Below are 24,737 nucleotides of genomic sequence, written 5' to 3' on the forward strand. Positions count from 1 at the left end.
TTGGTCCATTTCTAGCTGCTTTTGTGCATTTAGTGACGTTACTATTCAGTTTTGAACATTTGAGTCCTAGTTCGGACGCAGCTGTCTGATTTTAGGACGCTGTTGTCCCATTTTGCTCGATATTGTTTATTTTTGTGAAAACTTCCCCGTGTCAGACGCTCTGATCAATTTTCGGACGCTATCGTCCAAAATAGGGCGCTTTTGTCAAAGTTAAGGCTTTTGTCTGATTTCGGACACTTTTGGCCGTTTTCCAGTATCAGACAATTCCGTCTGATTTCAATTGCTTATAATTTGCATTTTCTCTTCGTAACTTTTCAAAACCCCTGTGAAATCAAACAAAAACAAACTTTGTGCCTTACTTTGTACAAAAGAACTTACTTGCAACGAAGAACTTTTGTCAATTTGTATGTTTATCCTGTCGCTATAGGGTGGCAAAGGGAAGACTGAGTGATAATATGCGACGCGTGTTTAAGCCCATAATTTTAATACGTGACGTGTGAATTTTTCAGAAAAGCAAGGTGAGGTGAGTGTTTTCCATTTAAAATCATGACTTGTGAAACAATTTACAGGTGACCTGTGAATTTTTATTCGAAAATTCGTGCGTGAGACGGGATCAGGAACCCTCCTTTGCCTCTCTTTTGTTAGGTGACAAAGAATGAAAGCATGTGATTAGTTGATCAGATGTACGTGAACCTTGAACTCTTGTTGATTTGTTTTCAGCGACCCATTATGGGCTAATTGAGAGAATTCTGGTGGATAAGCACTTAAATGTACTTAATGTAAGTCAGTGGTCTGAGCGAAGCAATCATTGTTTTCAAGTCTGACTGTTGCGTGACGGCACGTAGAACATCTTGACTACGGATCGTTGATTACGTAATTTGTTCTCGCTTCTTATGACTTAGTTCACATCAATATGTGAAGTTTATTTCTCTCACCGTTGTTTACTATCGCTAAAGTTTTTTTTGGTCTTTACCCTACGCATTAATACTTTTTCCAGCGTCCACCTTGTCTTTGTAAGCATCTGGGGTATTTTTGCCGAACAGTTTGGATTCACTTGCCGGCACTTGGATACACTACAGATAGTAAGTTTGTATAACTTTGCTATAGGGTTTGAGTGATACTTCATACTTAAATATTTTGTCTTTGTTATGTTTTTGGTTGAATCACTCACTCACGCATTCACACTTTCTCTGATCTCATTGTGTATTCGACATTTGTTATGGCTTTAGCTGATTTACAGCGGCTAACTACAAACCCTTTTCAGATGCTTCCTTTCAAATGAACTCATAGCAAAAGTAACTTACAAAAGATTTTCTTTTTCTCCTTGAAAATTTTCTGATCCTCCTAATAATTTGAATCGTTTTTTACTGACTAGGAAATAAGTGCGGGTTCATGTATTGAATTTTTCTCGTGAAGATACTTAACGTTAACAATAATCGACATTGATGATGTAACTAATCCGTCTTTTTGGATGGAAAGGCCTTATACTCGTACAGGACCTTAAAGTCTGTCTTGGCTAATGGCGAGTATGAACTCAAGACTATAGCCTCGTAAAAAGCGGCTCGTATAAGAAGGAATTCGTGTTCTCACAACCTTCACAATAGACTTCTTTGATTCGGCATATAAAAGGGAAAAAAATGCAACAACAACAAACTCTTTACGTCAGTTGAGACTCCCCAACCTTGAATACTAATGAGCTTTTTAAGAATCTCAACTTAACTCTCTCTATACGCTTTGTATGTATTTAATCGCTTAAAAGGTCTTTGTAGTGTTAAAAGGAGTGCAATTTGAAAAATTCGAAACAATGATCTCGTGTAAACATGAGAACAAACTTTAAAAAGTACTCACGAATAACGAAAAGCAAATAAGACCTCTATTGAGGTGATTTTATCATTCAATTTCTGATGCTATTGTCCAATTTTCGGATACGTCTGTCCAAATTCGCACGCAACCGTCCGATTTCGGTTGCTATTGACCAATTTCGGACGCTATCGTCCGATTTCAAGCCTTATTTTTTGCTTTTTTGGCGATTCTATTTTGGACATCATTTATTGATTTAATTTCGGACATTATTGTCCGATTTCAGACATCACTATCCGAGTTTGAGCACTCCTGTGCAATTTTGAATACCATTTTCCGATGTTGGACGTTATTGTCAGTTTTTGTACACCATCGTGCAATGTTCGACGCTATGTCCTCCGATTTTGGACATTGTATTCCAATTTTGAGCATTATTGCCCTATTTAGACACTTCTGTCCGATTTTGGACATTATGTTCTGATTTCGAACGCTATTGTTAGTTTTTGGACACAATGTTCCGAAATTTGGACACTATTGATTGATTACGAACTCTATAGTCCGAATTAGGGCTCCATTGTCTGAATTAAGATACTGCTGTACAAATTTAAATACCATTGCCCGATTTCGGTCGCTAATGTCAGTATTTAAGTACCGTTGTCCGATTTTGGACACTATTGTCCGGTTTCGGACACTATCGTCTGACTTTGGACACTTTAGTCCGATTTTGGACACTGTCATACGGTTTTGGACACTATCGTGGTCTATCGCCTGACTTTGGAAGCTGGTGTCCGAATTGGACACAACTGATCGATTTTAAACACTATTTTCCGATTTTGAAAACTGCTGTCCTCTGTCGTATATATTCTATCCTCCGATTTTGGACACTATCGTCCGATTAACACATTGATTGATCTTGCACATCACTGTCCGATATTGGACATTACTGTCCAATTTTTTGAACACTGTCCAATTTCGGACGCTGACGATAGTTTTAAGGCACCGTTAACCGTGTTTGGACACTATTGTAAGTAAGTAAGTGAGCAAAATACTGAAAAGGTTTATTGACAAGGTACATAAAGCCATGTAGTGATTTTATCTGTTACTCAGAAAATAAATATCTTTGATTTAATACAGTAATTCAAATATCAAATATAAGATGTCGTTCAATTTCGGCGGCTATTACAATAAAATATAATTATATTTGCTATCCATAAGGCAAAAGTTAGTTTCATCAGCAGATAAATAAGTTTATAACACTCATTAATTGGTAATATTTGTAACAGAAAGCGAGGTGCCCCCGCGCGGCCATTGCCTTATTTTGGACATTGGTGTGCAATTTTAAATACTATTCTCCAGTTTTGTCCGCACGTCAACGTTATTAACCGATTTCGGACGCTTGTTTGTTTTCTTGCTTTGGGCATAATTGCCCTTAATTTGCTCTTTCCATTTGAGATCTAGCTAGTTTCTGGGACTCAGAGTTGACTCGGTGTGACTGGGCAGCATGTAGTAAATGTATCCCTCACATTCCTCCCCCTCCCTCCCCCCCCCCCCCTCACTAAATAAAGTCATTTATGCATTCTATTTAATAGGCACTATGATTAAACTTCACCTCCACCAAGGCAACCCACAAATTTTTGTTTAAACTGATATCTGTCAACTGGATTCTGCTTTTCGTTGTTTCACCGTGGACTGTTTAGCAACTCATGAATACCGCAGGTTGTTTTCTTCATAATGAACTCAGTTTCATACAGAAGGAAGCTGGGTGAATTCGACTGCTTTCAGGTCGATCTCATTTGATTTATTACCCAATTTCAGATCTTTCTGCGTCAAGCAGTACGTCAACTTATGCCGTCATCACGCCTCTCAGAATAATATATCTCTTAAACCGGGAATTAATTCCATCCACCAGTCGAAACACTCATGTTTTTAACTCTCTTGACGTCGATAATCAATTTCTCCTTTTCAATCATCTAATTTAGTTCAGCGACACAGATTTCATTCCGTATGTTTCTCTTTAAAGTACCGGCGTTTTTAAGAACGTCCCGAGTACCTTTATGTTGCTGGATTTCGTTCAGTGAATATTCTATTCCATTTCTGGTGGATTCTTTGGCACTTTCTTTGTTTTCAAAATTGGATTTTGGACCATTTATGCTCAACAATGAGGAAATCCGCGTTGGTCTGGAAGTACTAGTTATTGAAATGCACTTATCAAATATCGAGGAAAGCGCTAAAATAACCACATAGGTTTTATTTTAACGTCACCCAACTCTTCTAGCAATGTTTCAATATTTTCCTTAGGTTAGGAGGTGGTGAGCGGATGTTCTTAACGCTATTTTAAGCGCTGATAGCCTTTGTGCGCCTGTAAAAATGACGCATATACGTATTTTTTGGAAACAGTACACATATTAGACAAAATTTGACAACGGATGTAATTACCCTCTGAGGACGAAATCGATCGCAACATTCAGCAATATTAACTGCGCCTACTGCGAATAACCGTTCAGTTTAATAGTTTAATTGAAACGGTGATTATCTGATCAGATGCAATTAATCTTAATTGATTTTAAATCAAAGGCGTCAAGAAGAAAAACCGCAGCCATTTTGAAGATTGGGGTTTCGGTATTACAATAATAACTTCAGTTTTCGACCAATCAGAAGGCGTGTTTTTCTCTGACTCATAGTACTAAAACAGTAATATACGAAGAAACATTCCTTTCTAAATTTATAAACATTTTAAAATCACGCGTATCATTCAGCCTTTAGCGGCTGTGTCAACGTTTCTTAAACGACAAATACGCATTCGTGAAGGCAAAAAGAAAAACTTACAGAGATGTAGACAATTGCAAGCGCAAACTGCACGTGAAACGTAATAACGAAGCCAACTTTATGTTCATATTCTGACGTTCTAACGGCTGAGCTAATATCATCAAATGAACGCAGATAATAACTCACTTAAAGTTTAAGCACCAGCACTCAAGTCAATATTCATAGATGACGCATATTCACACGCAAGGTGCCAAAAATCACATTTTTACAATATTGATCGAGAATATCTCACAGGTCACTCGTTCAGAGCACGAAACAAAAGATAGATTAAACAGAAATCCACATGTGATGTTAAGAAATAATCAACCGCATCAGTAGCAACTTTGAACTATTTTGCTGCCTTAGTGATCAATTCAAAGTGATGCGTCTGATGAAGATGAAATATCGGAGCACTTTGTAAAGCAGATACCGTCACATTTTTTGCCGTCACGCTGGCTCCGTCCGCCCGGCGCTCGAAGAATTTTCTTCGCCCATAGCGTTCTGACACGGCTAGTCTCGAGTACCGCCAAAATGCTTTGTGCGGAATGAAATTTCATGATCAATATTTATTAGAAAATTTTGGCGAGACAGGAATGATTAGCAATCCGTTTTGTAGAGCTCTGTTGTGATGTTGTGCGGATAAAAATTCTGCTGGCGAGCGGTCCTCAAGAGTTCTGCATGTGAATCACGTGCATTCATAAGGCACGTGCCAGTTTGAAAAATTACCCAACGGAATCATGTCACGCGTGCCTCCATGACTTAAAATATTGTTGACTGCTTACTTTTTACAGCGTGAAATGCAGACTCAAACGAGTTGATGTCTGATTGTCAAGACCGCGGAAAAGAAAGGGGAAAAAAAGTTATCATGATTTGAAAATAATAATTCCGAAGAGCACTATAAGGTAAAAACATGATCAAACTCAATCGCGAAAAATAATTGTGAGAAATTTTGCTATTCAGATACATTGAAATCGCCAGCTTTGCGACTAAAAATTGAGCATATTACTGCTTGTTCCCACGATATCCCTCCAGAATTTTTTAAAGATCAAATCTGATTAATGATGCTTTTCCTAAAAAGGTGAAAATTACCACAGGAAATTCTGATTTATTTATGGCTCTGGCTTCGACCACAACCACGCCTACCGTAACAAGACCGCACTTTTTACATTCATGTACACGAGCAATTTTTCACGGCTACATGATAAATAATTTCCAAGCAGTTCCCACAACAATACGTTCTACTTAGAACTGCTGAAAGCTTTCTCGTGAGACAAAAAAAAATACATTAGAAAAACGCAATTTAAATAAACAACTCGCATGGAAGAATTCAAAGTATTTTGTTTGTGGACGTGAAAGCGGAAAAAACCCTTCAGCTGATGCTTCCAAATGAGAATATACGTGACACCTTATCTTGCAAGACACAATCAGGCCGTTTTACGGCGTCGGAATTTCTTGAAATTACAGTTTTCGCATTATATGAAGTACAGCTTCAAGATTTCATTTTAGAAGGGAAGTCAGTTGCTTCTTCTCGAGTTATCTGTTAGGAAACGTGTTCATCACTGGTAAATTTAATTCCTTAGCGAGACAGGAAGGCAAACCCTTCCAAGTTCGTGAACTTGCCAAGACACTTGTTTTTTCCGGCTAAATTCCGAAATTTGAAAACAGTCTTATTTTTCTAAATGATATTGTTTTGTTCTTTCTTTTAACTATTGCTGTCTGTGCTAGATTTTATCTCTCATTTAACCCTTAATTTTGAAGAAAAGACCTCTCGTCGATCACGCATTGAGTTTGATTAGTCATTTCGGCTAAATGTATCCCGTATTTTCGTTGAGCTCGTGTTACTTTGTCAGGAAATCACGCTAGTCACGCGGTCCTTGACGTGACATTGTGGAAACGGTGCTCCATTTCAGACAGATGAAATAAAGTAGGGTGGATTTTAGGAGAGGAGAAGTGTACCTGAGTGCCAGATTTACCATTTGTTTTTCTTTCTTTGGCAGTATTCCTAGTCACGAAAATTGAGAACTGAAATATTAGGTCGGCTGGTCATTTAAGACTCCCGTAACACAACATGGCGCCATTTTCCTTTTCCATTTCTTTCGCAGGATAAGCCATTTTCCGTGCTACTTAACTTATTTTACGCTTAGGACAGTTTAGCACTAATGAAAAATGGATAAATAGACAGGAATTGAATGACAAGTGCTATCTTTTCCGCCGCAAAGTTCGAGAAAGCAGGAAGTTTTTCTGATATTCAGAAGTGGGGCAATGACCTTTGAGCGTGTAAAAACACACTACCTTCACGTAGTTTTTATTTTCCTTCTTCTTCTTCTTCTCCTTCTTCACAAGCTAGCTTACATGTTCCCACGGTGTCCTCAACATAAATTTCCATAAACACTTCTACACAAGCCAACGTAAAATGCTCCAACCATAAGAAAAGGCAGTTCTTAAAACGTCCTATGAGGCCTTTTTAAGATTCGATGTAATCTGCCGTCGTATTTTACTTGATATTGCTAAACTAGCTTTTGGTCCAAGAACGTGCCTGAGTATTTTTTTCATTACGTAACGCTTACGCAGATGTAAAAATTTCAGTTTCCCGACGCCATAATCTTTCGAATGTAGCTAAAATTTGCTCAGGAAATTTAGAACTGATATAACCTCGATATTTCGTACATGATACCACATGATGTCATAACGATATCGCCTTTTTCAAGCAACCCAAGATAGCGTTGGTTCTCTCACAATTGTCGCTAAATTCCCACAGAAAAAAAATTTCTATGGATTTCTTGCAGCAAGTTTTAAGTTTGAACCGGTTTTGGAATCAGTGAGTGAGTTCGGCATCATTTGCATGTGACGCACGTTTTTAAAGCCACAAATGAAATTATGGTAACTTTCAGTCTGCGATTAAACTGCGAATTTTGTCCTTTGCTGATTAATTTTGACACAAAGCGACTTTCTTTGTTATGCAGATATCAAGCTTTGTTCTCAATATCTTGTACACCACGCTTAACATTAATATAAACAGTTCTTACACACTTGACGAAATTTGGCACAAGGGATAACTTTAAAGAGTGCTGGGACAAAATGAGTGTAAAAACTAGTTCTTACAGCTTTACAAATGTTCTTAATGGCCCATGTATTTCAATAAATTTTTTAAGTAATTTTTTATCCGTACGTCACCGTTCCAACGATGACCTTTTTATTTGGTATATTCTTTGAGAAATATTGATTCTGTCTGAATATTTATAGTTCGTAGGTTTGGTAGATCTGTTGAGATAAAACCTGAACTTCAAGTTAAATAAATGGCAGCTATTTTCTTAACTTCTTCTAGTCCTATAGATCTTTTTCATAATCCCTTTAGCAGACAATACAAATCAAACTTATTTAAAATCACATTAAACCAAAATTAATTTCAAACTTTAATGTGAGTGTACACGTTGTGAATCTAGTCATGATGGCTGTCAACGTGTCTTCGTTCTCTGTTCTCTATATAGATCATAAGTACACATATCTCCGCAAAAATGCAAGGCCATAAAAGGTGAAGGTCGTCAAGGATATTGAAGCAAGAGGGGATGGAGTTTTTAGCAGCCTGTACTTCAGCCAATTGTCAAGCCTCACAATATTGAGATGTTGCAATAGAGTTCTCACTTGCAGCTCTGTTCCTTCACAAGCTCTCTTTCAAAGGTTTGGTCTTTCACTTTTTTTATTATTCTTTAGCTAATGGGGTTGGTCATTAATTGTCTCTATTTTAATGAATCTATTTTCTTTCTTTACTTGTATTGTAGAGATAAATGATCAATTCTTTATAGCATTTTTTTATGTTGTAGAATAGTATGATTTCGACATACTACGATTCAGTACAAAACATTAGATGATACCGAGGATTTGAGAACTGAAAATGGCCAGCTTCACGTAATTTCCCAAACCTTTTGCAGAAGTCAATGATTTATTATAGGTTTTATTTGATAACTACAAGTGTTTTAAAATTTGGCGTTTTTCTAATGAAAGGATAAGTCTTAAAAGGATAAGTCTTGAACACTTTATATGTAGCTTCCGCACATAAAATGCTATTTGTAAGTGAAAGTATTTTCTTGAGAAGAAATTTCCTTACGTAACAGTTTAAACATGCTTTTAGTCAGCGAAGGTAAGTGCACTTCGTAAGAAAATTAACAAGTTTTAATGGTAATAATTTATAAATAATTATTATGCAACTATATATAACATCTAGTAATTTCTTTTCGATCCTCTAATCTTGCGTCAAATTGTGTAATATTTTCAATATCAAAACATATTTTTCCAAAACATTCCCAATAGAATTAAATCCTTTTGGAATTTATTGTTTAGTTCAATGAATTATGCTTTCAGGCTTTTGTGTGATGGATGTTAGTGTATAAGGTTCTGAACTTTGATACTTTAAGAGCTGCAATACCTTACATGCTGCTTATCAGCTTTTGGCATCACAAAGTTCTCTCAAGTCCAATACGTTTGATTCAACATTTAAAGAGCAATAAACAAAGAAACAATGGTTGTTAGAAATCCAGGCTCTTTTTGCTTTTTGAAGAAAGTTGCTACAACCTGAATAAAATCTATTCAAACAGGAGTATTTTTTTCGGCTGCAGCATGTGGGAGCCTTTCGGAGTAGAATTTAAGGGGCACCTCCACGACTTTTCTGTAATATCAGGGCCGTTTATTCGGAACTACGGTAAAGAAACACGCTTCAACTTTCGTGAGAGTTCAAATGACTGCTTGGTTGAAAAATTTTAGTGATTAGTGAAACTTAGTGAAAAGAGTTAGTGACTGCTGGTCAAACAGCTAACTTAGGCTTGCAAACTTCCAAGTATCAGGGTTTTCAATAAGAATTGTGATCGCAAGAGAATACTGTAAAGTAACTTGAAAATATCGTCCAAGTCTGAAAAGAGAAAATAACTCGGACCAATCAAATTTCGGCTTAGAATTTTGTGCAGCAGTAGGACAATTTTTTGATCTTGGATGCTCAAGAATATCCAGAGAATTTTTATGATGCACAAGATTGTGCACCTTAGTTGTAAACACTTCTATTGAAGATGGTTTCTGAGGATGTAGACAAGAATGTTAATATGAGTTAGCTATGAATCTTAAGTCATATTTTCACTAGATTGGCTTCCCAAGCTTTGCAAAAAATTATATTTTTGAGACTCAAAAAAAAGATTGAACCAACCGCAACTGTTTTTTTAGGATGAAGGTCAACAGTCATCCAGATTGTACGATCTAGCCTTCATGTTTATAGCCCTCGTGCAAGAAAAAAACATTATTTATATTTTACTTCTGATGTAAGAATTGAGAGTCTGCTCTGATTTTTGTAGTGACATCACTCTTAGGATATTGTTATTAGATTTAGGTTCATTACGAGGACACGAAAATTAAATTTCCTGAGACAATACTCGAGACAACTAAATATATTTAGTATCTCAATTATTGTAACTTCACAAATTAAGTTAAGACCGTGGCATTTAATTCCTGTTGAAAACTGCAGACATTTCATGAGAGCTTTCGCATTGTTTTGGTTTGATATTGGAACCAATATTATGAGGATCACGGACTGTGATCCCAATATTTTCGTTGATAATTTTTTCCTTTGAGAAATTAATTATTTTACTCACATTTGCCATAGCAATGCTTCACTGATTTGTGAATGACAAAAATAATGATTCGACATCTAATTTTTTATCATAACTAAGAATACTTCTGTCATGACTTGGGGAAATTTATAGTTTTGTGTAGTTTAAGTACTGTAGACAGAGTTGTCTTCCATGAGTTAAGCAATTCAACCTATATTTTTAAATGAGTCATTAGTATTCCGATTTGAAAGAACCACTCAATATACACCAATAAACAACACAAAAGAGTAAAGCTTCTTAATAACAAGAATAAACATGATCTTTATAGGATGAATTAGTAACACCTTGAGAATGCTTGCAACTTTTTGGATGCTATCACTCTGCAGAGAGTGGTATCTTTCCTCTTCCCCTCAGACTTGAATAAAAATTTAGAGATAATATCACTGTGCACAAGAAATCAGGTTTATCAAATTTTCTTAAGGACTAATCTTGAAAAAGTTATGGGGGAATGGAACTAGTGAAGGTAAAATTTATAGTAAAAAGTCATGTTTGGGAAAAAAGGGCCAAAAAGAAATGAATGCATAGCAAGTAAACTTGGAAAAATTTCTTCATCCCTCCAAATAATTATTTGAGAGCAAAAATTTAATAGTAGTGTCATTTTTGCCAAACTGATTTGTGCAGAAATCATTTGGACAAAAAGTTATAAGCATTAACAGAAATTTACACTTAAAACATGCGTCTTGGAAATTCCTAGCACCTGTCACTCTCTCTGTGACTTCGTGAACGTTTTTTCGGAGGGCATCAGTTTCCACAGTCACTCTGTCTTATCAGAAGTATCTTGTGATGATACCTGAAGTAGAAAGAAAATGTTATTAGTAGTAAGTGACAACGTTCTGCTCTTATGTATGACTCTGTCTTTTAGTGATCTTTTCTCGAACTTGACCGTCGGGTTGTCATGGGAACTGATCTTGACCCAGTTTTCAAGGATCACATCCGGCCAGATAAGGCATCAACTATTGCCTTGCTTATTTTTACATTATTTTTTAGAAATGCTGAAAACTCAGTTTCCTCGTAGATTTCTAACTTAGTTGTTTAGGAAAGTATGTTTTTTTGCATGATGTTGATAAAAGATCTGCTATACTTCCACTGGTAAGTGTGGGGTTTTCAAAAGCACCATTTATCGATGGTAATGCAAAGTCAGCATGGAAATTATTTCACGATAATTTTTCAGTTAAAACTAATTACTGGTAATTTGGAGCCTGAATGTGAAATGTATGGAAATCTAAGCAATTGAAATGTTTTTCCAAAAGTATTCCCCTCTGCCATTAATTTCTTGTTGCTGTTTTTTTAAGTTCTTTTGTTTGTTTATAACAAACTGATTTTTCATGCAATCAATTTTGGTATTGACCAACATATTAAATGATAACAAAAAGTTTTTGTAAACAATTGACTATTTCCTTTTTGATTTTGCTTTATAGATATTTAGAGGTAACCAAACCGTTTTATATAACAATTTAATCTCGTATTTTAATTGAAAAGGGTAATGAAATGTGGTGTTACATCTTTGAGACGGTTATAATTTTTTAATGATTACAACTCTCAGATTATTTTGATAGCCATGAAATTTTGTTGTCAATGGGTTCCTACTTCAGCAGTTTCTTATTTTCTGTTAGAATTTCAAGCTAAGGTTTTTTTTTTCTTCTAGGCCTTTTGTTGGAACATGTAATTTTTTTTAAAAAATATAGTTCACATAAAGGAAGTGTTTTGGTTTAAGTGCAAAAGATAATTGTTGTTTTTTAGACCTTAGCAGTGAAAAGATAAGATCATCCACTTAAGTTTAATTTCATTTTGTCTTAGTTTAACACTTAAACTCCTGAGTGGCTATAATCTTATTTCTTCTTAGAGCATTACTCCTGAATCAGTCATTAAGGTTTTGAGAATAAAGAAAATTATCGCAAGCTAAAGGAGCTCGTGATTGTCAAATAAATTCTCCATTTCATTACCATAGGAAATATGTAAGAAGCAGTGTGGAGAAGGTTTTAAGGATTCACCTTTTTTGACAATCAAGGAAAACGTAATTGTTTGCAGTGGTGTATCAAAGTTTACTTTCGTATCCTGTCATTAGAATCTGCTTTTTCATGAAATGTGACTAGTACTCCCAATTTTCTACATTTTTTTAACACTTAATTGCCTGATTAAATACTCATCAAAAGTCTAATTGCCTTTTGAAATTCTCCTCTATCGCAAACGAAAGGTGTTAAAATTTACCCAGTTTCAAAGTAGAAAAAAACTATCGGCAGTTTTAGTTTGATAAAGTATGCTGTAATTGATGATAACACAAAGTTGTGTCTTTATTTGAATTCACTGCTACGTACGTAATATGGAGAAGTGTGATGCCATAATTTTTAAATTTGTCCATGGCTCACGCCGGTATTGTATTTCTGCAGTTGTCTCCAAATATTGACTCCTCCATCTTTTTAAACCTAAGAAAGTATTGCTTGAAAATGTTTGGTTTCAGCTCTGTTTAAACTAAAACAGTCAGTAAGGCCACAAATGATTTTAGCTTGATCAAAGAATTTCTTAAAATGCTGCAAAAATCGAAAGATTGAAACTAAAAATTACACGTGCAAAGAAGGTAGAGCAAATGATTTTGTTGATATCATTTAATACACCATAAATTTTCAATTGTCAAAATATTGCCATGATGGTGTAATATAGTTCATGAAAAGTGGAGCACAAAATATAATTAGTGATTGAATAATTTTCTAATTTGGACTATGGACTAATTCAACGTTAAAAGGTTTATAAGCTGATAAGATTGTCTATAAGATTTGTTGTGTATTGCATTGTCGCAAGCTAACCACTGTGATTGTAAACATGGCTTACCCGCAATAAGTTCAGGAAAAACCACTATTTTTTCGCCATTTGTTACCACAAAAAACAAATATTTACGGACAACTTCTCTGCAAGTAGGTACTTATCGTTAAAAATTCCTTTATTATACAGCGGCAGTGCGTCGAGAGCATTGACATCAGCAGTGTATGGTAGTGAGTTAGCATATTTTTAAGTTAGCGACGTGCAGGTAAATGATCGTGCATTTGTGATTATCATATTTAATGAGCATTGCTGTTCTTTGGAGAAGAATCTTATCATCTGTAAGGTAAAGGTCATATTTCTTTGTTCAATTTTTCTCTTTTATGGCTGGATTTCCTATATAAAATTCAATGTATCTGAAGCTTTCTCCGTCAAAATATTCCAGATAAGTGTCGTTGTTCTCGGATATGTCATGATCATGGGATTTTTCAGAGCTTCAGTCCTATGGTTATAGTTTTACGGAATGCACCATTTGTGATTACCCGAGAGAGCAACAGTTTACCTCCACGACTTGACATTTTAAGCTGATGTTCCATGACAAGTTTTAAGGTGGTCATTCTCAAAACAGAACTATGACACTACTTGTCTATTTGATACTTTTTAGATTTTCTTGCTTTTAGAACAGCGTAAGAATTAAGTTTCCCCTTTTTTTGTTTTAGTTTTTTACTAAGACCTCTTCGTCATCTTTGTCCTAACTTGTGAAGGTGACAGGTTATGGTGCTGAAGAGAAATTTTTTTTTGATAGGATTCTGTAAACAATGTTTTTTAGTTGTTCAGTCCTTTGATGACTGAAGTATTTAGAAACCAACATACACAAAGACTACGAGAAAAATTTATTCGGTAATACATGAAAAATAAATGTTATTCGAAACTGAATTTCCCCAGGGGAAGTTATTGTGTTATAGTGTTTTTTTTTTTTGCCTAGTTGAAAGTCATGAGATATGGCCAATATTTTCAGTATATCAGTATTTCTTTTATAGTTACCATAATGTCCTGTATTATTCCTTTAGCTTTTTGAAATCGTGAACTGGGTTTTCTTTCCATTTTTCACGAATTAGTGCTGCTTTGTGTAATAGATAATTTCTTGGGAGCTTTAGTGCACCTCGCACAGGAATACCTATGAAGAGCTTGCTTGCATGGTTTGTTTGTGTTAGTCATAATGTCTTTCCATTACGTACCTGTTTAAACTGGGGAGTTCGAGGCATATTGGAATATGTTTTCTATGTCACTGGACTATGAAAATAATAGTAAAAAATTACCTCTGTGAATCTAGAGTTTTTAGCCATTTCTCTAAGAGAATAGAAAAAAAAACACGTTGTGACGAGGTTCTAACTGCTCGAAACTTGACCATTAGAAAGTCTCTCTACGGTAGCCAATTTGCATCATAACTCAGTTAAAAAAAGAAAGTTATCTTTCAATACCTCTCACTGACGCAGCACCACAAATTCCTTAGAAACTTACCTCCTATTCTCGAAGAATAGAGCTTGTTTCTACCTTAATGATTGTTACATAATACTGACTGGAAATAGCGTAAAACGTTCTTTGGTTGATAAATCATACTTATATGTTATTAGACCCTTTTAGAGACACGCAGTATATCAATAAAGCCTAGACTAAAGATAATCCTCTCCTTTTTCTTTTCAGGTCATATCTGAATTCTTAAACTCGTACTGATAAGCATCACAGAAGAGATGGTCAAAGGAGAGGGAGACACTACTGATAACAAGAGGAAAACTGCTCTTCCAAAAATCCAGGAAGGAACGTCGGACAGTCACCATGAAGGTGTTCCCAGTCATGACCATAGCAGGTTCATGCCATCCGTGGAGGAATGTCGGTACCTAAACGACCTGGGGCAGCATATAGACTCAGATAAGGTTCCTCATTATCATCATTACCGAACCATCTCAGAAAGAGAGGAATTTCAATCCAGGGTTCGGAGAGGTTCAGTTTCTATGAAGGATATTGAAGTGCTGCAAGAACGCTTGGCGATGGAGAGAGACAATGATAACAACATTTTGGCAGGAATGTCAGACTCTATTCAAATGGCAGGTATGTTGTGAAAATGCAGATAGAGCTAATTTCTCTGAAGGGACAATCTATTTCATGGTATTTGTAAAAAGATAATACGATTGCTAACTACTGCAGAGATGGGTTAAACACAACTCTGGTGCGTCCTGGCCACAATACGGAGTCCATAAAGCAAACTTTGAGGTGTTTAGCAGAGCATTATGTTGATGATCTTGAAGGCAGGCAAATGATGATAAAGCACTTTCCGATTAAGTGTCGTGTAGTAAAACCAAAACAAAAGCAAAAACAACGTCTAATCAAAAGAATGGAAAATATTTTTACATTATGCTGTCGAAGCTCAAAGTTGTGGTCTTTGAAAAGTGCATATTTTGACTTATGATGCCATCTAGTATTTAAAGATTTTTTACGCCATGTACCAACTGAATTGGCAACCAAACAAAATCTCTTTCATCAATTTCTTGTAATTTAATATCACTGTTTGTCAATCTTATTATTTCCTATAAAGGAGGACTTCGAAAATCTCAACGCAAATTGTCAGGCATGCAGACTCTTTACAGTGCAACAGACATCAGCGCTAGTTTGGATAAATTTCCAGCTCAGTATGACCGTAATCCTCACGAGGTAAGACTCAGAAGATATTACAATGGCTGTAACTTTTAGATCAATCCACCTCTCTCTGGCCAGTGTTAACGACCCAACAAGGCTGGGGTGCTCAGAATTAGAGACCTTATTCTATCACTGTTAAATCGAGTTATCCCGCATTGGTAACACTGCACATGAGCAATCACTTCCTGTCTCGCGAGGATGACAACTCTATCAGTGTGAGAGAGTGAAACTACAATGGAGATCAAAACTCCTTTGGATAGTTATTGAAAAAGTAACCTAAGTCCAAATATATTACAAAAGACCACTTTTAGCCAATTCAGTCATATACAAAGAGCCTCCTCTGCCTAGACTAACAATTTTGGAAAAACCGTCACCACGTCTTGGTAAAGACGCATAAGGTTCAACATTGTTTGGAGGAGCAAGGGGAAGGATTCGATTTTCGTAATAATAGGTTAAGTTTAGCTAGATTTTTGATCCCCTCTATAGTATAAAACCCCTCAAATTACCAATACCAAACTGGAGAGATCTCCAGTGAATTCGTTATCAGTGACGAAGATAACACGGTCACAGTCTGGGCGACGTAATAAGCAGGAAGGGGGCCAATGAATTTGGTAGGTAACCCTCTAAACCCTAACATCAGTATCCAGCTTCTCCATGCTGATCTCCATACATTTCCTAAGGGGCTGGCAAGGAGAATTTGTTTAACAATCAAGAGTTTCTTTTGTTGGTGACCATTTCCCCCATTCTCGTGACCTTAGTATGTGATTTAGATGTAATTTTATAAGAAGAAATTAGATACTCGTCACTCTTAGAGGCCAAAGGGTTAACAGGTGCTCAGTACACTTTAATATGACTTGAATTTGCAAACCAAGTAGTAATGAAACTTCTTTTTGTTTTAGGCATTTGTTGAGTTGGAAGAACTTAGCAAGCATGGCGAGGAGATGGAATGGAAAGAGACAGCTCGATGGATCAAGTTTGAAGAGACTGTTGAGGACGGTGACCGCTGGGGCAAGCCACATGTGGCTTCACTTACCTTTCACAGTTTGCTAGAACTACGCAAAGGCTTAGAAAAAGGTATGGACATCCATAGTTGATGGTTCGATCTTCCAATCACCCTTTTTCTTGAAGATATATTGATATTGTTGGATCAAAAATTCTTTTTTGTCACTCCTGGGAGTGAAAGTGAGACAGGTTTACCAGGGAACGTAAACTTTATTGCTAGTGTACTTATGGCTTAACATGTATTTCATTTACTCAGGTACTGTCTTGTTGGACTTGGAGAAGTTTGATTTACCTAATATCGCTAAAGCTGTGGTAGAGAACATGGTGATGTCAGATCAGCTCAAACAGGAAGACAGCAACAAAGTTCTCACAGCGCTATTGTTGCGACACAGACATCAACATCAACGCCGTCCGTCATCCAAAAGGAGAAAGAAGTTGGCTGTAGGAGCTGATAACATGGGATATAATGGCCAAGTAGAGACTGCAAACGGTATCATTCGAATGAACATGAATGAATCTAATGGTGATGTGCAGAAAACTCAGGTTTGTACTTTAATTTAAACGTGAAGCCAGTTGTCTTCTCTCAGTTAAATTATTGTTTGAAAACTATTACCATAGATAACCGAGGTTATGGCATCCTTTCTTTTGAAACATTCAGGTTGAAGGGTAAAAGGTTTGAGAGGCCACAAATGTAAGACTGCTATGTGGGGATTTTGATAAAAATAGTCAAGTTTATGAAGCATCATCGTTATCAAGATCAGAACCATTTTTGTTGTCACGATCAATATCCTCCACATAATCATTATCATTATCGTTACCATCATCATTATGGTTATCCTTTGTTTATCATAATCGATATCATTATTACCACCATTGTCATTATCGTAAATTATCATTAATTACAATTATCATCACCGTTATCGTCATCGTTGTCATGGTCATCATCATTGTCATTATCGTTACCGTTATTATCACCAGTACCTTTATCAGTATCACCTATATTACCATCACCATAACCATTGCCATCACTGATACCATATCATTATCATGATCAGTTTGATAGTGGTCGTCGTGCCGCGAAACAATGACTTTCTATCACCTCTATTACCATCACAGTAACCATTGCCATTACTGTTATCATACACTATCATGATCAGTTTGATGGTGGAGGCCGGCAGTCACAACTTCTCATTTTTATGCTTGTAATATATCTCTCCACATGTTTTTTTTTTCATAATGAACAGGATACACTTGACATTGAATCTGCTGGTCTGGATGAAAATGAAGAGAAACTGGAGTCAGATGTGAAAGATAAAATTCCTCAGGGAGCCGAAGCCACTAACGTCCTTGTTGGAACACTGGATGAACTGCAGGATCCAGTGATGGCGTTTGTGCGGCTTGCTAAAGGAGTCCACTTGGGGGAAATGTCAGAAGTGTCCATACCAGTAAGGTTCCTGTTTATCATGTTGGGTCCCAGCTCACATGGAGAAATTTATCACCAGATTGGGCGCTCTGTGGCCACACTTATGTCCGACCAGGTAAGGGTCTCAGTTGATTGACAAAGTTTTTCTGACAGGGGAACCACAGGGTACTTGAAGGTTATTGCGTTAGAAATCTAGCTCTAGAAAGCCTTAATAAAGAAAGGTAATTCAAGTCACCCAAAAATAAGAGAGATTTAACATTAACTGCCTGCTTACTTAATATCAAAACGCATTTCAATTGAATGTCGTAAAACCAAAATCAAAGTTGTTATTAAGTCTGTAACTCTCAGATCTGATTGCTGATTCTCCCCTCCAGCTGATATACATTTCCTTGTAAATCAGTTACAAGAATTTGGCGTTAAATCAAGATGAAAACTTCTACCTGATAAGTTTGAGTACTCTAATTCTCATTACCAGTTTGCTGGATAGTGATTGGATATTATAGGGAGAAGTTACATGTTAATCACTTCTGGGAGTTGAAGGATTAAACACGAGTGATTGGGACGCAGTTGGTTTTAGTTGTTCATCTGATTGGTTAAGAGGATGGCACGAGTATTCTTGACCAATCACATTGTGAGGTGAAAAAAAACCAAAACCGACAAGATCCCGGCATACTTTTGATTCTCATTCAAAAATTGCTTTAATATATAATTGTAATGTCCACGAAGATTGTGAAACAATTATCATCTTTTTTTTTTCAGGCTTTTCATGACGTTGCTTACAGTGCTGACTCTCGCGAAGAACTCCTGTTAGCCATAAACGAGTTTCTTGAAGACACGCTAGTTCTGCCACCAGGCAATTGGGATCGAAGTGTTCTACTTCCCATCCTTATTGCTCAAAGCAGAGCCATAGCTCTCAGAAGAAAGCTGGCCAAAGCAGGTAAGAATATTGCCCTCTATTATAATTGTAAACAATTCGAGGAACTCTATAGGACCTGGGAGTGAGGGTTTGAGGGAGCTGTTAGCTCGCACATGGATTTATTAACGAGGGGAGGGGGGGAGGAACGCCTTGTAAACTCCTTTGAAAATTGTAAGCAGAACTTCACTTTTGTGGGCACATGATTGGTCTTGTAAATTGTGAAAAAGTGAAACCCGTATATTAATTACGTTTTGTTAGCGGGGAGGTAAAGTCAGAGGTAAGAACTTATAAACGTGATTTTACCCTTCAAACCTCACCTTGTGGCGATTTATCGACAGCTTCATCCTCCCATTCGGAAGGAGACACTGCCTTGGCTCGGACAGGCACCTTCTTTGGAGGACTCATTCAGGATGTGAAACGACGAGGCAAAGTTTACCTCAGCGATTTCAGAGATGGTTTCAACCTTCACACTCTCCTGGCATCGCTTTTCTTGTATTTCGCTTTATTTGCGACGAATATTGCCTTTGGCGGTCTGTTTGAAGACAAAACTGAAGGTTGGCTTGGTTTGACTGAAGTGATTTTTGCAGCTTGCGCTTGTAGTATCCTGTTCGGGCTGTTTGGAGGGCAGCCCATAATGATCATTGGCGCCACTGGTCCGATGTTGGTGTTCGAACAAAGTATATATGAGGTAAATATTTGCCCAACAATTGCATGTGAAACCTTAAACATGGCGCCTACAGTCATTTTCTGCGAAGAAAATTGTGAAATGTGGTTGTTATAGGGCTCGATAACCATCATAGTGGTCAACCGGTTATATTTTGAGTTCTGGGAGTGGACTGGGAGTGTTACTCTTACTACCCCTTAGATGGGCTGCTAGTCCATGGCAAAGTTACCTCCCCTCCCTCCCCCCCCTGCTTTTTACCAGGCTTCCCCGACAATTTTTCGGTGCCCATCATGTTTAAATTCCTGGGCTGAACGCGGACTGGCGCTTATCCAAGGATAAATTTCAATCCGGATTTCTATACTCCTTTGTTCAAAAGCTTTTTATAGATGATTTTCTCTTTACTTTTAGGGCCTCCAATTATCAAATTGTAGACAAAAATAATTGTATTGAATTTTATTTTAAAACTATCAGATCTGAAATAAGGTTTCACACTAACTCCGGGTTAACTTAACCGAGCTTTGAATAACCCAGCTTTGGGTAGAGGGAGGTATTGAGAGAATAAAGTGTTTTGCCCAATAACACAACACACTGATGACTCAGCCAGGTCATTGCACAAAATTTCTCTTTCAAGCTTGAAATTTCAGAAGTCAATATTCATGCTTGATCGTCATTATCATTATTTATTTCAGTTTTGCAAAGCATACGATGTGGAGTTCCTTACCTGGCGCTGTTGGATCGGTTTCTGGGTAATGATCATCCTGTTTGGCGTGGTAGCCTTGGAGGGATGTTTCTTGATCAAATACTTTACGCGTTTTACGGAGGACATCTTTGAACTTCTCATTTCGGCAATCTTTATTTATGAGCCAATTGCATTGCTGATCAAGGTAAGAGCTTAATTTTTGTCTGTGTATGTAAGTTGTTTCAAATAATTATTGCTTGTGTCGTTCAGATATTCAAGTCATTATTTTCATAGCCTTAAGGTAAAGCATTAGACAATAATTGTCGCCCGGGGTGTTGGAGGATTCTGGGGGATCACATGATTTTTAGGGGACACGAAGGAGGGGGGGGAGGGTTTAGTTTTAGCCAACAGAGTACAAAGGGGGAATATGAAAAATAGACTGAGATAAGCTAGCAATGAGTTGGGATCATAAGAATATTAAAGAGCCTCACAGGGGGATCAGGTAAGTCCCTCCCCCTACCCCCCATCCCCTGATGTTAAATAGCAATGGGTCCCTAATTAACTACGATTATTTGCAGCTTTTCAAAAAGAATCCACTGAACAGGGCGGGGACGGGAAAATACTCAAGTGAGGACGAAGTCAAAGGAGAACCAAACACCGCTTTGTTGTCCACCATCTTGGTTCTAGGAACGTTTTTCATCGCTTTTTACATGCGTAAGCTCAGAACAAGTCACTTCTTTGGAAAGCGGGTTTGTACAACTTTTTGCTCTTTGACTTTCATTTTAGCTATTTTCAGCATGATGCTTTTGTTTGGGAATGGGTGTTTACCTGTTTCTGTTCAGTTAAAGAGCCGTTAAAATTCCAATAAGGGTGTATTTACAAGGAACAGATTTTCTAGATATGAAAGAAAACGAGCGCGTAGAACAAATTTATACTTTTTAGCGGCTACAAGCGCGGGAAAACCACGCTCTAGCACCGCGCTCTTGCACCACTCTCAACCAATTAGATGCAAAACTAAACTCAGTCGTGACTTGGTTACTCCCGTTTTCACGCGCCTGTTTTTGCATTGAATTCTAATTGGCTCCAAGTCATATTTTTCGTTCGATCTTATTGGCCATCGTGATTACTTTCGTTAAGTTTATAACTGCGCTTTAATTGAAAAACGTTCCTTTCGTCTCCTTACAGGCCCGAAGACTGGTCAGTGACTCGGGTATTGTCATCGCCATGCTCATTATGGCTCTGCTCGATTTTGCCCTCGGTGACAAAGTCATCACACAGCATATATCCATTAACAATCCCTTCACAGAAGGTTTCAAGCCCACCCAACACGATAAGAGAGGTTGGTTCATCAATCCTGGAGGCATGAACAAAGAAATGTCGATGCCATGGATCTTTGCAGCCATCATTCCTGCAATTTTTGTTGGTATCTTGCTGTTCATGGAAACCGAAATGACCGGGGTACTTTTGAGCAAGAAGGAACACAAGCTGGCCAAGGGTCCTGGGTATAATATGGATATGTGTGTGGTGGGTGTGTTAGCCTTCGGATGTTCCCTGCTGGGGTTGCCATGGATGTGCGCGGATACAGTGCGATCAGCTTCGCACGTGAATGCACTGTCAATCTGGAGTACGTCGCACGCCCCCGGAGAGAAGCCGCATCTTATTGAAGTCAAGGAGCAGAGGATCTCGAACATCATAGTTCATGTCCTGACAGGTGAGCTTAAAACCTGAATCTGGTGGGGAGAGTTACTCACGGCACTCAACTGAAAATTGCTCCAGGAAATTCTTAGTGAAAAATGCCGAAGTTAACGTTAATTTACCCCGGGAAAATCTGATTAAATCTGGAGGGGACTTACCATAGAATAACACTTTACCCAGGGGGAAGAAGCAATACTTATATTCGCTTCATGTCACAGAAACTGCATGGGATAGCTCAGACAATGTATAGAATTTCTTTTGACAATTTTTTTCCGTTGTTGCAGGTTTGTCCATTCTGCTTGCTCCCGGGCTGCACGTTATTCCCATCCCGATTTTCTTCGGCGTCCTGTTGTACCTGGGTATTGTGTCCATGTACGGGCTGCAGATGGTGGACAGGTTCATCATGATGTTTATGCCACGTAAACATCACCCGGATGTCGGATACGTCAGGAAGGTATGTCTTTTCTTTGAACCCTAAGAGAGATCAGCATCTAATTTCCCCTCACAGTAAAACTACTGAATCATTCATTAAGATCAGGAGAATAAATGAAATGATCGCAAACCTAAGAAGTGTATAGAGCGGTATGTGGAGAATATGCATACTGATGTTAGGATGAAAAGGGTTAAGAGGACTGAGGATCTGAGGGACTGGGGTTCGTTTCTTCTAGGGTAGCTAGAAAATTTTCGGGAGACGAAAGATCCTGGGTACGAGTCTTCCTTTGTGCCTTTGTCATGGCACAAGGTGGAGCTTATTACGCCGCATGTGGCGATGGAACGAACAGAGGAAATAACTTTTTTGCTTACTTTTTTTTCTCTTTTTCTTTCTTTTTTTTTTTTTTTAGGTGAGAACCGGAAAGATCCATTGCTACACAGTTATTCAAGTACTAGCCTTGGCTTTCCTTGTCGGAATCAAGTTATCTCCTCTGGCACCATCATTTCCCTTTTTCATCATTTGTTTGATTCCTCTGCGCAAGCTGTTAACAAGGTTTTATAAAGAGGAGGAACTTGAAGAGGTAAGATGACCCAAAAATGTTCAATATCATCTCCAAAAAATGTTGCCTAAATTCTTAAATGTTTTAACAACAATTCGTGATAACAATATAATCTTCCCATTTATAGTCCTTGTCAGTTTTCTTTATTTTATTCCTTGGTGCGGAAAAGAGTATTTGGGGTAACGTTAGATTTTCGTCTTCTACACAAGTCGAATAACAGCCTTTTTTATCGCGATACGGCCCAAAAAATATGACACTTTCGGCATTGTTGCTCCAAGCAGTATGCATGATGCGTGCCATATTAGAATCTCACAGTGGCCAAATTTACCATAGAGTCTCTGAAGTTCACTGATACAGAATCGGAGCGCGGAATCTGGAGATCAGGGGTTCGATTCCTTGAAGGGACCTCGATTTTTCCTTTTTTCCATGTGACGAAAAACATATCTCCTATTCTATAACTATTTTATTTTTTGGCCCTGAACTTTTTAACTCCCAAGCTCCGACTGTTAATTCTCCCCTCTAGCTGCTACACGTCCTTGTGAATTGGTAACGAGAATTTGGTGTTAGATCAAGATAACAACTCCTTCCTGATAAGTTTGAGTATTCTCACCTCCCTTTTGCTGTAAATATATGCGTTTTACAAGGAGAAGTTACATGCTAATCACTAATGGTAGTAAAAAGGGTAAAAATGAGAATTTTGAAATCTTAACAGTATTGTCAATACCACCGTGAGTTCTCTGTAACTTCTTATTTTTGTTGTTTGCTAAAACAGCTGACTTATATTTTGGTTTTATTTTGTAGCTCGACAATTCGGAATCAGAAGACGAGGACAGCGATTTTGAACTATAATTCAGTCCTGCATCTGCCGTGTCCTGCGTGACTGGTGTTGTGTGACTCATTTTACGTCTGTATCATCATGCGACACATGAAAATTATTTATTCGACGTGAAGGGGAACGCGATAAAAACACTGCTTGGTTTCCAGCCAGACGGAAAGAAGTCTTTATCCATGCAACACTGAAAAATGATCGTACTTAACATATCACTGGCAATTGAAAACAAATTATTTTTCACGTTACCGTATATTTTTGTGTTTGGGTGGAATAAAAGTTACGAGGTATGCACAGAGGCCCACACGAGGTGCGGAGCGTGTCCCACCCTTCACGCGTGCCTCGCGTTTGCTTCGCACGTCCCTTCACCCCAGAAAAATGCAAAACAAACTACTACTGTTCCACAATCTTCTATATTTTCAGCTTCATTATCATGATTAATTGTGGCATCTTCTTCAATCTCTGCTCGTTTACAGTGAGCTATCAGTGAATCCTCTACTCCCACTTGTTACATCACAAATTTGTAGGTAATTTAAGGCCTTCCATGCCAGCTTTTACATTTTGTTAGACGCTTGGTACATTAAGCATTTATTCAGGGATTCTGTTTTTCTTCAATATTACCTTAAATCAAAGATTTTGTAGATAGTTCTGCTCTATATATCAATATTTTTGTAAAGGTTATATTTTGTATAACTTAAAGTTATTAAAAAATGTAGAATAATTTCAAATTATATTTCATATATTTGCAATATTGGCAAACTACCGGAAAATTGGTGTTAATTGATATATCTTAATTATTATCCGGAATTCAATTTTGGAAATGGAATCTTAAA

At 37.4% G+C, this 24,737-nt stretch overlaps 1 protein-coding gene across 2 annotated transcripts; it reads left to right on the forward strand.

The window, feature by feature from the left end:
• Positions 1–8,126: 8,126 nt before the first annotated feature.
• Positions 8,127–24,315, forward strand: LOC131770830 (anion exchange protein 2). 2 transcript variants are annotated; one of them, XM_059086560.2, is made up of 14 exons: positions 8,127–8,283; positions 14,715–15,119; positions 15,604–15,719; positions 16,604–16,778; positions 16,963–17,249; positions 17,951–18,244; positions 18,889–19,066; positions 19,384–19,733; positions 20,399–20,593; positions 20,967–21,137; positions 21,574–22,099; positions 22,368–22,537; positions 22,926–23,096; positions 23,877–24,315. In XM_059086560.2, exons 2-14 carry the CDS (start codon positions 14,762–14,764, stop codon positions 23,922–23,924), a joined length of 3,039 nt encoding a protein of 1,012 aa, XP_058942543.2. In that variant the 5' UTR covers positions 8,127–8,283; positions 14,715–14,761; the 3' UTR covers positions 23,925–24,315. The 2 variants fall into 2 exon arrangements, with proteins under 2 accessions (XP_058942543.2, XP_066016379.1); XM_066160282.1 differs by lacking the exon at positions 8,127–8,283 and adding an exon at positions 13,240–13,356.
• Positions 24,316–24,737: the final 422 nt, after the last annotated feature.

Source organism: Pocillopora verrucosa, chromosome 13 (assembly GCF_036669915.1).
Source record: "Pocillopora verrucosa isolate sample1 chromosome 13, ASM3666991v2, whole genome shotgun sequence".
Lineage (NCBI taxonomy): Eukaryota > Metazoa > Cnidaria > Anthozoa > Scleractinia > Pocilloporidae > Pocillopora > Pocillopora verrucosa.

Excerpts from the sequence above, each read along its gene's own strand:
- LOC131770830 (XM_059086560.2), top strand. The coding sequence starts at position 14,762 with ATGGTCAAAGGAGAGGGAGACACTACTGATAACAAGAGGAAAACTGCT. Across the intron at positions 19,734-20,398 it reads TCGAACAAAGTATATATGAG|TTTTGCAAAGCATACGATGT; the intron begins GTAAATATTTGC and ends TATTTATTTCAG. Across the intron at positions 21,138-21,573 it reads GTCACTTCTTTGGAAAGCGG|GCCCGAAGACTGGTCAGTGA; the intron begins GTTTGTACAACT and ends GTCTCCTTACAG.